This window comes from Ammospiza nelsoni, chromosome 17, assembly GCF_027579445.1.
Source record: "Ammospiza nelsoni isolate bAmmNel1 chromosome 17, bAmmNel1.pri, whole genome shotgun sequence".
NCBI classification, from domain to species: Eukaryota; Metazoa; Chordata; class Aves; order Passeriformes; family Passerellidae; genus Ammospiza; species Ammospiza nelsoni.
The window spans coordinates 7991710-8006612 of NC_080649.1; the positions used below are offsets into that span (position 1 = coordinate 7991710).

The 14903-nt window shown below is 43.3% G+C and overlaps 1 protein-coding gene across 1 annotated transcript in view; it reads left to right on the plus strand.

Annotated features, from left to right (window-relative positions):
• Positions 1-4503: 4503 nt before the first annotated feature.
• Positions 4504-14903, plus strand: part of SMG1 (SMG1 nonsense mediated mRNA decay associated PI3K related kinase) — a 60758-nt gene continuing 50358 nt past the window's right edge. Inside the window, exons 1-2 of the mRNA XM_059484143.1 lie at positions 4504-4723; positions 13547-13710. Of these exons, the coding sequence (XP_059340126.1) occupies positions 4635-4723; positions 13547-13710 (253 nt within the window). The 5' untranslated portion in view covers positions 4504-4634. The remainder of the gene's footprint in view (positions 4724-13546; positions 13711-14903) is intronic.

Consider the following 14903-nt stretch of genomic DNA (forward strand, 5'->3'; position numbering starts at 1 on the left):
TTTATGTTATGTATGACTGTTGCTGCTAATATGTAATAATATCTAGGACATTTAAGGAAGTATACACTTAAACAGAAAAACATACTGTTAATAAACAGAATATGAAGAAACAGCTTATATGCACAAACAAGGACTAATGTAGCCCACGATGTAATAAATCTGTGACAGGATGATGTCTGTGACAGGAACTCAGATATTTACTCATATACTGTACATAATGCTAGGGGATGTATATCTCACCTAGGAGATGTAAAATACCTCAAAGATGTAATAATCATAAATAAATTCAGGAGAGCAAGTTCTAAGAAATTTAATGTCTTATATTTGTTGCTCTGTTGTAGAGGAATACTGTTCAGGAAAAGATATCCTCTAAAAGACCTTGAGGAAATGGAGCAGATGGTTGTATGTGCTATCCCACTTAGATTCAAAGTGGCTTTATAAATACTCAGAAAAAATAAAGCAATGTTTCCCCAGTCTTTTATACAAGTAAAAGAAGCTAAAAGTTGTTTTTTTGTTGATATTCAAATTGGAATTCCAAAACAAAAGATTGACTTTTTACACTAAAATGATTTTCAACTCCAAACTGGTGGTGAACTAATAGTTCAATATACATTGTTATTAGAATTATTTGTACGTTGGATTGCTGTATCAATACACCTTATAGGATAAGGAAACATTCCAGTTTGGGATGAGACAAGGTAGGCCTCAACAGGGGCTGCAGCATCAGTTACTGATGGACAGTGTCCCTGCTGGGCAGAGATCTCTGTGGATCCCTGCACCTGCACAGGTTTTTAATGAGAGCACAGTGGGAGTCCTGGGGGAGCTCCACTGCACGCCTGGGGGCTGTGCCTGAGCCGCCAGCACAACGTGTTCTGGACACCCTGTGCTCTCATGCCTGCACAGACTGGCCACACACCATGTGTGCTCTGAGACTGCGCTGCCCAGAATAGTCTGTGGGGCCAGTCAACTGAAAATTTGGGTGGTTGTTGCTAGAAACTGGGTTCTGCCATTAAAACAGTAGAATTGGCAGGTATAGGGAGTAAATCCTCTAAGAATCCTTTCTAATTTTTAAGAGGCATCTATCTGAAATACACAGACTACAGGATCTTGGCGACTGGTGCTTCTCTGCTCTGGTAAAATACTGTTTTGCTCCTTGGCTTCTGTCCTGTTTCCACAAGAGGAAATAGCATCTCTTTCCCTCTCATGGCTGGTGATTGTTTTTCTCTCAATCTGTAGCTTTATTATGAATCAGAGGGAGCCAAGGGCCAGGAGTGACTTGCAATCCTCAGCACATGCTGGTTTCTCCAGACACACTGCTTAGTAAGGAAATAAATTAGTGAGGGGTAAAAGACGCAATATGGTGCTTACCACCCAATTTCAGCACATTAAATATATACAATCTGCACTTCATTCCCACTAAAAATAACACTCAGATTAATGCAGCTTCCTTTGATATATTAAATAGAGAAATCATTAGCATGAATTACAAAGCAGGGAAAGTGTAGTTCACGGTGTCTGTCACTCCAGAGCTGTGCATTAGGATGGATGTGGGCAGTTTGATGGAGCAGAGTGAGCATACACCCAGGAGTGAGACAGGGCACGTATCTCCACAAGTGTCATCGACTCCTTCTGGAATTTAAGGCAGGTCTTTTAAGTACATATATTTCTATTTTGAGAGAGTCCATATTTAAACATTTTAATTTTTAGCAAGACTTCAGAATGTACAGCTCCAGCTGATGTCTGTGCTGGCTACTCAGTATCCGAGTTCCAAACCTGAGGACTGAAATTTAGAAGGCAGTTTTGAAAATCCTGGCCTCAGCTTCCCTGGGTTTCTTAATTCCTAGTGTGATATCTGAATGGCCTTATCCATCTTTGGCTGATTGAAATCTGCTGAGAAAATGCTGTAGGAATAATTATTACTCTATCTCACAAATCTTGATGAGCTTTTTAACTAATATCTTTAATACCATTCAAATTTCATAATATAATAATCTTTGTAGAAACAAATCTAGAATATCTTTTATTTTGGTAGCTATATAATATCTTACAGTGTTAAGGCTGTGCACAAAAGCAGTTTAGAAAGCTGAACATCTCTGATACATTTTCCAAATGGAGACAACTGCACTCTGAAGAGGGATCTGCATTAGACCACACAGACTGCAGCAAATTCGCCACTAGAATACAGGATTTCTGATACAAAATTTACTTTACTGAACACTAAATCAGCCGTTCTTAAACTCCTGGTGGATACAGGCAGTTGTTTGTCATAGTATCCAGGTTGGTTTCTTGCCTCCCTTGGGAAAATTAATTGGAAGTGTAGTTAAAAATAAGTCGCTACTATTGCCTTTTCCCTTAAGTGATTCATGTTTGTTACCACTGGGATGCTACTCAGTAATGAAACGAAAAGAATCACTTGCTGCATCACTGGGGCAGAGAATATGCTTGACTTAATTGGGAAGGGTCAGCAAATTTGCAGCAAGTACTGTTGTTATACTTACAGAAAATAATTTTGTGGTGTATTGTGTAATTTTGGATGTCTATCTCAATTTTGAAGGACAGGAAAAAATCTGTCATGGCTCACGGAATTGATTGGTTTTGCAAAATTAATTCACTTAAGATACACAAATGTACATCAGTTGAAAGTCAGACTGATGGCCAGGGGTCATTGCATAGAAGTGGCATTTTATTGTGATGAAGCCTTGTGATGCATTTTTTTCTTTTTGTCCTGAAATTGATCTTGAAATCGCTGTGTCTTGCAGGCATTGCTAAGTGAGTGCAAGGCAATAGGAGTGTATCAGCAGGGTGAGGGCTGCCCAGCAGAGTCCGAGGGAGGCGGCAGGATGCCATCTGTCTGAGGGAAGACTCCAACAGAACCCTGGCATAGTACAAGGATTTCTAATATGGAAATAGGCACAGGAGATTTTCAGAAGTCTCCTCAGGTCTTGCAGTGGTCTCCAGCCTCAGATATTGCAATTAAAAAAAGATTTTGTCTACTCATGTCTCTTTGCTGAATATCTAACTAAACTATTGTGATTTTTCATAACTAAGGAATAGTCTGCTGTCAGGAATTGGACTTAATGAATCAGCTAATGTAAGTTTCCAGACCTTGCAGGAAAAATAAAAATATGCCAGAGACAGTGTACACACCTTTTTTTGGGAAACGTCCTTAGAATATCTACCAAATGGAGATGACCTTTTTTCTCTTCTCGGAATTGTGTGCCTCCCTGGTAAGAGACAGACTTTGCCAACAGTGGGCACCAAATGCCCTTCCGGCAGCTGTGAAGATAGCTTTGGAGGACAGCACGGACAGCCATGGAGATACATGGATGTGCATCCGGGCTTAGAAGGACACTATTTGGCTTTTGAAATGCATTTTAAAAGGTTCCTGTAAGGAAGATGGGGAAACCTTAGGGATTCAGTGTTTAATGTGGGCCTGGTCAGCTTTCTGCTGATGGCTGCTGAACATTAGACTCCCCGCTATTCATGGACGGGCGGTGTGCCCTAATGGAAGAAGCGTGGGGATGTTCCATCCGGAGGGACACAGCTCCCCACAGACTCCAGCCGGGCGTGGGGCAGCACGGACAGACCCGTGCGGAGGGAAGGGGGGATGGCAGCAGGGCAGGATCCGCCCCCCAGCCCCGCTCCGGTCCTGTCAGCCCCGGCTGCTCCCGGATCTCAGGGGCCCCAGGCCCCCCTCACGCCTGGGAAACCTCGGAGCGCCGGGGGTCCCCTGAGGACTCGGGGCGTGAGATCCCCTGGCTCCCCTCAGGACTCGGGGTCTGGAATCCCCGGGCTCCCCTCACAGCTGGGGACTGGGAGCCGCCGCCTCCCTCTGTGTCGCGGGCACACCGGGGCTCCTCAGGCGCCAGGGTGCCCTCGAGGCCCGGGGTACCCTGACCCTCAGGATATCGTCTTAAACTGCGCCCAGGGGGGGTTTAGGTTGGATATTAGGAAGAAGTTCACAAGAAGGATTAGACACTGAAATGGGCGGCACAGGGAGGTGGTGGAGTCACCGTCCCCGGAGGAAAGACTGGACGTGGCACTCGGTGTCATGGTACAGTTGACGTGGTGATGTTCGCAGAGAGGTTGAACCCGATGATCTCAGAGGTCTTTCCCAACCCCAGGGATTCCGGGATCCCTTCACGCTGCTGGCGTTGGGACGCCCCGGCTGCCCTCCCGCCCGGGCTCCCCCGGCAGCTGAGGGCTGTCACCGGCTCCCCGCAGGGCCGGGGGCTGACACCCCTGTGACCGCCCGGGGCGGCGCCGCCGCCGGCCAGCCGCTCCCGGGGGAGGCGCGGGCGGAGAGCAGCGGGGACCCCCGGGCGGGGATCCCGTCCCGCGGCTGCCGGAGGCGGAGCCGCCGCCCCCGCGCCCCGTGCCCGCCCTCCCGGCGTGCCCCGCGGAGGGGCGGGCGGCTCATGTCCGCCATCCCGGCGTGCTGCGCGCCCGGGCAGCAGCCGGAGCAGCCGCGGCGGCCGCGTCCCCTCCCTGCGCTGTGAGACAGCAGCACCGCCCGCGGAGCGCGAGTGAGGAGCCGCCGCCCGCGCCTCTCCCCCCGCGTCCTCCTGCTCCTGCTGCTCCTCCGCCCTGTCCCGCGCCGCTGCCCGGCCGGCCATGCCGTCTCGGGCAAGGTAATGAGCCGCAGAGCCCCGGGGTCTCGGCTGAGCGGCACCGGCAGCAGGCAGCACTACCACCCGCGGGGCTGGAATGACTGGCAACCCAGGTGGGCAGGGCTGGGGCCGGGGGCGCGGGCTCGGCGCTGTGAGAGCGGGGCGGGCGGCTCGGCCGGGCCCCACCGCCGGGCCTGGGGGAGCGGGGCGGCGGCGGAGCCACTTCCTGGCGGCCGGGCCTAGCGCGGGAGGGCGGGCGGGCCCAGGCGGCGGGACGGGGCCGCGTCTGCCGGAGGCGGGACGGGGCCGGTGTGTCAGCGCTCGGCGGGGTGGGAGCTCCCGCGGCCTGTAACGAGTGCGGCCGGTGGCCGGTGTGTGCCTGCGGGCAGCGCGTCCCTGCCTGGCGGCCGCGGCGCGGGGGAGCGGGGGTGGGCTCGGGTCCCGTATTCTCAGCCTGGTTTTCAGCTGGAGCACAGCCAGGGAAGAGCTGAGGCTGCAGGAGTACTCGTGGTTTTTTGAAGGTTAACACCATACTACATAGGTTTATTTTGGATTTTTTTTAAACAATCTGGGTAGAACAGTTGATCTATATAAGCTCTCAACCCAGCCTAGTAAAAATGTGTTGTAAGGCTTTAGGTGTGTTTACATCTGGCACGTTTTAGTAAAATTCAAAATCTGTTCATTTCTTTAGTTAGATGTAGAGAGTGTCTTTCAGCTCCTTATTATTTCTAATCTATCTCATGCTAGTGTATTTGCTCTGCTCCTCAGTCTTGCTGTTTTCAGCGTCAAAATTGTCTTGTAGAAATCCTAAAAAAAATTGGTGTTTCTTAGGTTCTTTAAAAATATATGTTTTTAGAGTTTTTGAAAGTTTTACACAACATGGGACCCTACTTACAAACTTTGCAGTAGAGACCAGAGTGGCACATGCTTGGGAATGTATTGACAGGTGATGGTTCCAGTCTCATGTAGTTTGGACTAGAAAAATTGGGTAAATGAGAAGGTCACTTCAGCATTTACTGTGAAAGAAGCTTTCCTTTTGCTTGAACAGCAAACAGGCTAACAGCTCAGACTCTAGGGCCAGTGCTAGAGGGTGTTCAATTCTTAATGGTATATGGGGCATGGTTATTTAAATTCTAATTTCTTCTGTGATTGAGATACTTGGTCACATAACTTACTCTTTTTTCCTCACTTAAGAACTTATGAACATTATTGGTGACATTTTCTTAGTGCATCTAGATTTTTTTGGGAGAGAATTAAGAAGACTGATCTCTTACTCTTTACCTACTTCTTCACTTCAGTTTTCTTGGCTGCAGTCTGTAATTCTGGGCCCTAACTCATGACCTTTCCACCTGGAAGAAATTGGATGTGTCTTTGCAGTGGATGACTTCTATAAATGGATTTTTCATGAGTTCTGTCTTTTTATCTAAAAAAATACATCTTCTGAGGGCTAGGAAGCTGATTTTATCCAATGTAGTATTGCCTACAGAGGCTTCAGAAGAGTTAAGGGTGACAGTAAGAATGTAGCTGCAGAAATGCTTTGCCTGGTGGAAAGGTTTGAGAAGTTACCTCCATGTGTGGCTCTGGTGTGTCCCCTGTAGTCTGGTGCCTCTGTAGCTCTCAAGTGCAGCTGTGTGACCTGGGCTGCTGAAATAATTGTCACAAATTGCCTCAAAGCCACAGCAGAGCCAAAGCTCTGAGAGCACCAGGGGAAGTGTGGCAGCCTAAGGGAGCCTCAGCATGGATGGGGCCTTGTTCTGTTTCCATCACACTGTGTGAGCAACAGCTTCTGCTAAGAAATTGCCAACACCTCTGTGCTGGTCCTGACACTTCTCAGAACTTAACTGTATAATTTCCTTTAAATTTATTATTATTATTATTATTATTATTATTATTATTATTATTATTATTATTATTATGGATACCAGGAATCAGAAACATTGACACAATCCCAAGCACAGCACATTTTCATCTATGTGCAGTGCTCCATTTTTTTTTTACATCTCAGAAAGATTGGTGATGGGAAACCTGAGTCTACACTATGAATTTAAGGACAGTGCAGAGATTAAATCAGTCTGTCTATTTGGTGCTAACTAATTTTTAAAAGTGATTCACATGCACGGTTGAAAGGAGATCTGTTATATAAAACTGACAGTCTTTGTTTCTTTCATAATTTGAAATATGATCTTGGACAAACCCCACAACACAAATATACCCACATATTCTTTCCTTCTCCTTTCTGCTGGCTGTTTGTTCCATTTACTTCAGGTGATACTGGTGAATGCTTTCTTGCAGGGTGTGGAAGAGGTGAAGGAAGTGGCCCAAGCAGTGAAAGCTGTAATAATTGTAGCTGTCTCAAGTTCCTAAGGGTAAAAAAAGGAACTGCTGATACATGGGTGTATCATCAGATGGATTGTTTTCAAATGCACTTTTTTGTGTGTGTAAAAGTGACTTTTTGTGTGTGTAAAAGTGACTAGATTGATTTTCATTAGTAGGTCCAGATTTCCTCTCAGTTTTTAGTAATGCTGATCAGCACTGGAGCTTGTGGTGAACAGTGTGAAACTGAAAGTTGGAGTGCACAGCTTTTTTTAAAGAAAAAGTAGTTTTTAATGAAAATGAGATTTCTTTTGTGTATGTGTGGATGCAGTCATACATCATGGACTGGTTTTCCAGCAGTGTGTGTGCAGATAGAGCTGCCTGTGTTACAGAGGAAGAAGCTGTCCTGATGTACAGGGGGTATCACTTTGTGCACTGCTGTGTGCCAGACTCAGTTAATAGCAACACAAAAACTTTGTAGGCAGATATTGGATGGATGTGACAGAGAACACTGAAGGATTTCTTGAGAAGACTTGATAAGATTTTGTTCCCCCTTCTCCTAATCTTTGCAGCTGTCTAGACCTTTGCTTCTTTCTTTCTTTTCTCTTTGTTCAGCAGATCTCACTGCGTTTTCCCTGTTACAACTCTTGGGGCAAAAAATTAAATTATTTCAGTGTGCAGGCCTTGTGTGTGAGCAGAGTTCACTTGTTAGAGTGCTGAGGGCTAATTATGGACTGAAACAAGCAGTCCTGCTCTTTGGGAGGAAATGCAGGAGTGTGAGTGCAGGGTAGCAGGTTAGCAAGTGCAGGGTGCACCATGGCATGCTTGGGTGAAAGTGTGAAAAGGAAGACAATATTTTAATTAACAGGACCTCTCTCTCTCCCTCACCTATCATAAATGTAGGTTAACAGGAGAGGATGTGAAAATGTGTAAAATAACATCTTTTACATCTGAGCAATTTTCCAGAAGTGTCCTATTAGGTTTTAGTACTGAAATAATGAAAATGGCATGTGTCCTCTCCTACAGCATAAGTCAGTGTTACAAGTTACTATTTCTGTTAGCATGGTGCTTGCCAAATCAAGTTACTGCCTGGTCCTCATGGGTTTAAATCCAATGAGACAAGACAGTAAAATATGGTCTCCTTCCAGGTAGATTGTGGCCCAAGCAGCCCTTCCAGCAAATTGTCTGGAAGTTTGTAACTGAGGACAAGTAAGTACCCTGTCTTTAATTCAGACAGGTTGGGAGATACTGGCAGGGAGCAAAAAAACTCATTAGACCAAATGGCCCAGGAAAGTGCTGCTCAGAGCAGTGCTTTGCACATGGCTGTGAGGGGCAGAGCAAGCACTCACTGTGGAAATTGTCTGGTCATAATGCTGCATCCAGGCAGTGAATGACAAACAGGTGATGGTAGCAGTGCTGGGTAGAAGGAAAGTTGAGACAGAGACTCTGTTTCTTCTGTGCTTGCATGTACAACAAAGTACCTGTAAAATTTGTTAGCAATAGGCTGAAACTGTTGTTTGCATAGGTGGGAGACCTGAAAGTTGGCAGCATAGAGGTGTTTGAGGATGTTGCTGTGATTACCTAAGAATGGGTGTAGAGTCATGCAGGGTGAAAGTGGATATGACTTCTGCCCCTTCAGGGGTAGCTGAGAGAGAGGAGAGCAAAGGCTGAGATAGGGCAGGACGGAGAAAAGTTGTCAGTGATGTTAAGGCAGCTTAAAGAATGAGATGTAGGATCAGTTGTAAGGTTCCATTGTGAAAACATCAATGGAAGCCTTGGGAGGAGATTCAGTGGGCTGCATGTGGGAGATGCTGGACAGGAATGGGTTCAGTTCTGGAGTTGCCGCCATAATTCTTGATCTCCTTTCACATTTGTGTTAAGTGTGATGATAACTCTTTGATCTCACACCTTCCCAAGCTTATTTTGGGTTTTGGTAAAATGGAGGAGCTGAAATTTGTAATGTAAGAACCTTTGTTTTTAATGTGAAGTCAGAGGAGAATGAGATGTGAGAAAGATTAAAGAAGATGAAAGTGTGTCAGTGGGAAGCAGAAGAAACTTGGAATGTGGGTTGTTTTCCATTCAAGAACAGCCATACTAAATCAGCCCAAGGGTTCAGCTAGTTCAACATCCTGTACCCCAAAATGTCTGTTGGAATTCACCTGTGGAAAAAGAAGAGGATGTGTAAATGTGATACCCTTCCCTGACATTCCCTTCTCATAATGCCCAGTGTGGAACAGAATGAAATTGGTGAGAAATTACTGTCTAAGAAGAGAGGGACACAGAATCAGAGGTGATTTGAAATGCTGCTGTGATGGCAGGTAATTGTCCAGCAATGGAGCTGGCAGAATTGCAGTAGGAAGATAGTTAATTAGTTATTTCATGAATAGAAAACACAGCCACTTGTATTTTCTCAGCACAGAGAAGAAGCAGAAGTTGGCTTTGGGGTGGGCTCTGGCTTGGCAGGATGGACCAAGTGATGAGAAGATCATGGCAAAAGGAAGCTCTGCATGCCAGTGGCAGAACAGGCAGAAACTTGGTGGGAAGCTGTTAATTTGGGTGAATACAGTGACTCTTTATAGTTTTAAATATTTTACTGATAAAGAATTTCAGTAATGAAGAATTTATCGACATTACTTCAAATAAACTTGGCAAATAGAGCAAGTAAGCAAATGACATCAACTGACTTGGGTAATAATAGAGCTCACTCAGTGGAGTTGCCTTGGAATAAATCTTTCATGTAGGTTCTGTACTTGGAAATAAAATCAAATAGAATAATTAAGTGATTTTTGTCTCAAAATATTGTCCATATGGCAGGATTGTTCTGAAAAAGCTACACATAATGAACAGTATACACTAGATTGTAGCAAGTTTCTTGGACAAAAATTATTAAGGCTTCCATATAACAAAAATAACAACATATTTTTGATCTATTTTTCTTTTTTTTTTTTCTGGGTAAGTTAAACTAGTTGCTTTTAGCTGTGCTCTCTTCAGTCAGACAAAATGGTAAGTCAAATTATATTTATATTTTTGATGAAATAAGATCGTAGACTTATTTTTGAAAAGTCTGTTTCCTTTTGTATGCCAGTGGAAAAAAAAATAAGCAGCCTTTTTGGAGAGGGAGGACACACTAGTGGCTATTTCTGCTTATTCATGTGGGTGAACTATTTTCTTTTCCTGTTGGACAAAGGCAGGTTTAAAATCACCCTGCAGAAAACTGGATGCAGTATCTTCTGTTTAAAGATATTGCTAAAACAGTGTCTGCAGCCACTTGGTGGTGATGGGCAATCTTCCTCCACAACCAGACACAGATGAAAACTCTCATGTGAGCTCTTGTAGTGCTTTGTTTACTCTCCAGCAGTGGGCTCTTCAGGTAGAAGTAATGCAGTGTAGGCTCTCATAAAGTGCCAAATAAACTTTGGAAGCTACAGTATAAGGTAATCATAGTCATGTTCATTCTTGTAGTTTCCCATTTTGATTTCATCTAATATAGCATTTGTATTTTTGCTTTTGCTTATCTGTTGCTAACATTGTACATTGAGACTATCAATATATGATGTTTGTTAGATGTGTGGCAATGTCAATGTATTTAACTTAAATTTGTTGTTACATAGGATAATGCTGAGCATTAGGTCTGTCGTGTAACCTGCCATCTGCTTGGTGCAATTTCAGTGTAAATATCACCATGTGAGCAGAACTGTGCCCTCCTGAAATGCAGGCATGGGCTGAGGTGACCAGCCCTACAGTCCTGCCCATTGCCTGGGGGAATGGCTGGAGGGAGGCAGAAAATGTAATTATTTTAAAACTTTGGCAAGTACCTTCACACAGAGTGCCTGCCTTTGAGTTGTGAGGGGCTGTCTTTCAAAATAGCAACCACATTCCTGTCATGAGAAATGGGTTTGGAAATGGAGTGTGTCTGCCTGTGAGTGTGCACAGCAGTGTCACCCAGGTGTCTGGAGCACAGGGGCACGTGGCAGGTGCTGGGACACAGCCCCAGCTCTTGATGAGCCCTTGCCACAAGTGCCCAGAGTGGTGTTGCAGGAGCCCACAGTGCAGCTCTGGAGTTCCCTTCCCCCTGAGGAGTGGTGAGTGCCCCTGGGCAGCTGGAAATGCACAGGTCTGTCAGTCCTCTGCTCTGCCTCTGCTGTGCAGCTCCTTATGAGCTCCTTCCCATTGGAAATCCCCTTTCCAGGCAATACAGGCCACAGCAGTTGGTTGGTCACAGGATACCAGCATCTTTCTAGGATGATTTTTGTCTCTGCCTCATAAAGATAGCCAGGAGTTTCTATCCTATTGAAGCTAAGCATTTATTGTAGTGGGAACAGTGTTGTCAGTGGGCATTATTGTCTCTTAAATTGATATATAGGAGAACAATTACGTATTTTTTACTAAAATTGGACTCGCCTTTTAGTTGGTGATAAAGTGTGAGCAGGTTGGCTTGCAGTTGGCTGTTCCAGAAGCCAGAATGAAATGAGTGTGTGGGTTTTCCTGGGGAAACAATAGGCTCACGTATTTTACCACAATGGAAAATTTTACAAAGTGTTCACAGGCTGTCCTGTGGGAAGTGGGGTTAGCTGAGAACATGTGTAGTCCTTCAGCTGATAGGGATGTACAGAACAGTGTTAAAAATTGTACATTTAATCAGCTTTTCTACAGATGTAGGAATTTCAGTGTTAATGGCTGACAATTAGAGATGATTCAGTTTACAGCACATTGCCTAAAAAAAAGCGATGCCCTTTGGGAAGGTAAAGGTAAGAAGCCATCAGTACTTCAATTTGTCAGCTGAAAATTTGTCAGCCTGTTTCATTGAAAGGCTAATGTAATTGCTCAAAGTGAACTGGGAGGTTTTAGGGCAGGGAGATCTGGGGTCTCTGTGTATGTCTGTACATGATTTGGTCACATTTGAAGTTCATACCATGTGAAGTGCAGAACTTTCCCTTTCAGCATAGCTTAGGTGAATGATGGTGGAACAATTGAATAAAGATTTTTACAATCCTAGTTAACTGTCATGAATAAAGACTTTTACTAAGGCTTTGCCTCTAGAGTAGCATAGCCTATTTTTGAAATAGTCCAAGCAAGTGCCCAACAAAGCAGTAGATGTGATGGCACAGTGGATACTGAGTGAGAAAAAGTGTCTTACTGTGTATGTCTAAAAATGAACTTGCTTACAGTGCAAAAGTGAATAATACCTGCCAAGCAAATATAATATCAACCTGCACTGTGAGAACATGGAAAAAGTACAGTTTTCTTATTTTTCCAAACTGATAATGTCTTTTAACATTCTCAGGAGAATAAAATGGGTGTCTTTAATTCCAGTTAGTTTTGCAAGTGTCAGTGCTCATGGTATTCCTCTTCCAGTTGTACTGAGGCTGAGCTGTGTTGGACAGTAGCAAGGCTTTAGTACTGCTTAAGTAACAACTGCTTATCAAAAAGTTTACCTGTGCTTTTCCCTTTTGGCCTTGAGATGTATTTCCCTTTTTCCTGAATTTGTCTACCAGTTCTAATTACAGTGTTGTCTTGCAAAGGAAAAATGAAAGAAATTTTCTTTAAGGACATGTGGTGTTTATCCTTACACAAATTGTAGTTAATTTACAGAAGTGATCTGTCCTGCTTTTTTGTTAAATAATTAAATGAACTATCCAAAACTTTAAGTAAAAATAGTAGATCTTTAGAGTAGGGAAAGCTTGTTGTGAGTAATCTGAATAGTCTGATTCTAAATACACTGGAGTTGAGTGAAATTTTGCTGACTCTCCCTTTGGATGGGTATTGCTTTATTTGTTTTAATGTCATCCCCCCATCATTGCTTGTAAGAGTGCATTTGAAGTGATTGGTTGAGTTTGTGTTCTGAAGTCTCATGCACACATGTTTATTATTAAAGTCCTGTATGTTTAAAAATTAAACCACTTAGTGTGTCCAGGGAGAAGAGTTGATTTCATAATTCTAATATTTTCCCTTAAAAGTTTAGTCTGGTCTATATCAGTTTTCTGATATGAGAGTGGTTCAAACCTAATGCAGATTTCTTTTTAAGTTGCCTTTTATCTGCAGACATTTACACTTAAGGATCACAGCTCTTAATTTACCTTTCAGTATTTTCACAGTGAAGTCTGCTTCCTTCTTTTTTTATTTTGTAAAAACTTCAGATGTGATTTTTGTGCTGATCATCAGTTACATTCTTCCATCTAATAAGAGGGTTTATGTTGCTGAGTAAGGCCCATGGCATATTACATAAAAGTTCATCTGTAGATCAGTGATGACTTTCACAAATGGTAGGCTGTGTCATCCAGCTGTGATGCATACCTGGACCTGGTTGTGTTTTATTTGTCACCTCTGGGAAGTAATGTTTTCCTTGTACAGACATGCAACTGGAAAGAGACTTGAGAAGGTCATAAGAAAAGGCACTGGCACACTAGAATGCATTTCCTTTGCATGTTGCTGTGATAATTAGTCAATTCCTGTCCCAATGTGAATTTAAGGTAATTTTTTAAGCAACAGGTTAGACAAACAACTTTTTTGACATAGTGAAATACATTTGGGATTGTCATTTAAATATGCTGCATTTATAAGTGAATGTGAATCCCACTCCTGTTATATCCCTACATAAAAAAAAAATATTTTTCTCTTTGTAGAACTGACAGTGCATCAGCTGACCAGGACAATTTAAAATATTCTTCATCCAGAGATCGGGGCAGTTCTGCCTCCTATGGATTACAACCCTCAAATTCAGCTGTGGTGTCTCGGCAAAGACACGATGATATCAGAGTCCACACTGACATACAGAATGAAGAAAAAGGTACCCAGATTGCTGTTTCGTGTGTGATTGTGAGGGGATGAGCAGGGAAAGGCAGGAAACTGAAATGGTGGAGAAACTCTTGTTTTGTTTTGTTTTTTTTTTCCCTTCCCCCCAAAAAAGGCTGTGAACTGATTTGTCTCATTGCCACAGTATCAGTGTTTGGGAGATTTGTCAGGCCTCAAAGAATTGCTGTGGTTGTTGTGAATACTGAGAGAAACATGCAGTTGTGTTAGGAGAAGAATGCAAGAAGAGCTTGATGTGTTAACAGAATTAGTATTTTTTTCTGAAGAGTGATATTCTGGATGTGTCTGGTCTTCAGGCTGTAATTTCTTCCTGATTGGTCTCCAGTACTTCTGGTATTGGATTAAATGGACTACAAGGCTGATCTATTGCCTGTTGCAGCTTTTCTGCACCAAACTGGAATCTTTATTCAACAATCAGTTCTATATTCTTGTAATTAATGTCAGTTTCTACTTTCATGTACCTCAGTCTGACTTCATGTAAATCATGTGATGTGTGATTCATACATTTTTACTGGTTTTGGTTTTTTTTTATCCTTAGGATGTAAATACTATCTCTAGGAAATAACTAAACAGTCAGAATCATATCTTTTCTGTAATTATGAAAAGTCTGTATTCTGATTTTTTTCCTTTCTTTAATTGCCAAATACAGATATCAAATTGGAGGATTTCTTACTTGTAGAGTCAGTTTTGACTATGTAAATCCTCAGGCAGGCCAGACTCAAGAACCAATCTCACAGGAATAGTAGTGTGGGAGTTTTTGTTCAGGAACCTAAAAGGTATTTGAACTCCCCCCACTTCTCTGGCCTGTAACTGACTCTAAATAATTGCTGTATCGTAGGGGAAATTACAGCTGGATGCAAATTAATATTTTATAAGTAGAAGGTAGTGTTAGTAGGTGGGAGAAGCATGAAGCATGTTTATCTGCATAGTTTGAGAACCTTAAGATTTGTTTTACTTCAGTTGAGAAACTGCTTAGGAGGTGAGTGTATTTGTCTGTCTGCTAATGTGGAATGTTGTACTGTGTTTAACACAGACTGGCATAGGGGGTTGTTCTTGTAATTTGAAGGGTGCTGGTATTTAAAGAATGTACTGGCAGTGCAATGAAATAGTAAGTTTTGGACAAATTCAGAAAGGTAGTTTGTGAAGTTGCTGGGGAAGTGCCATTTGAGA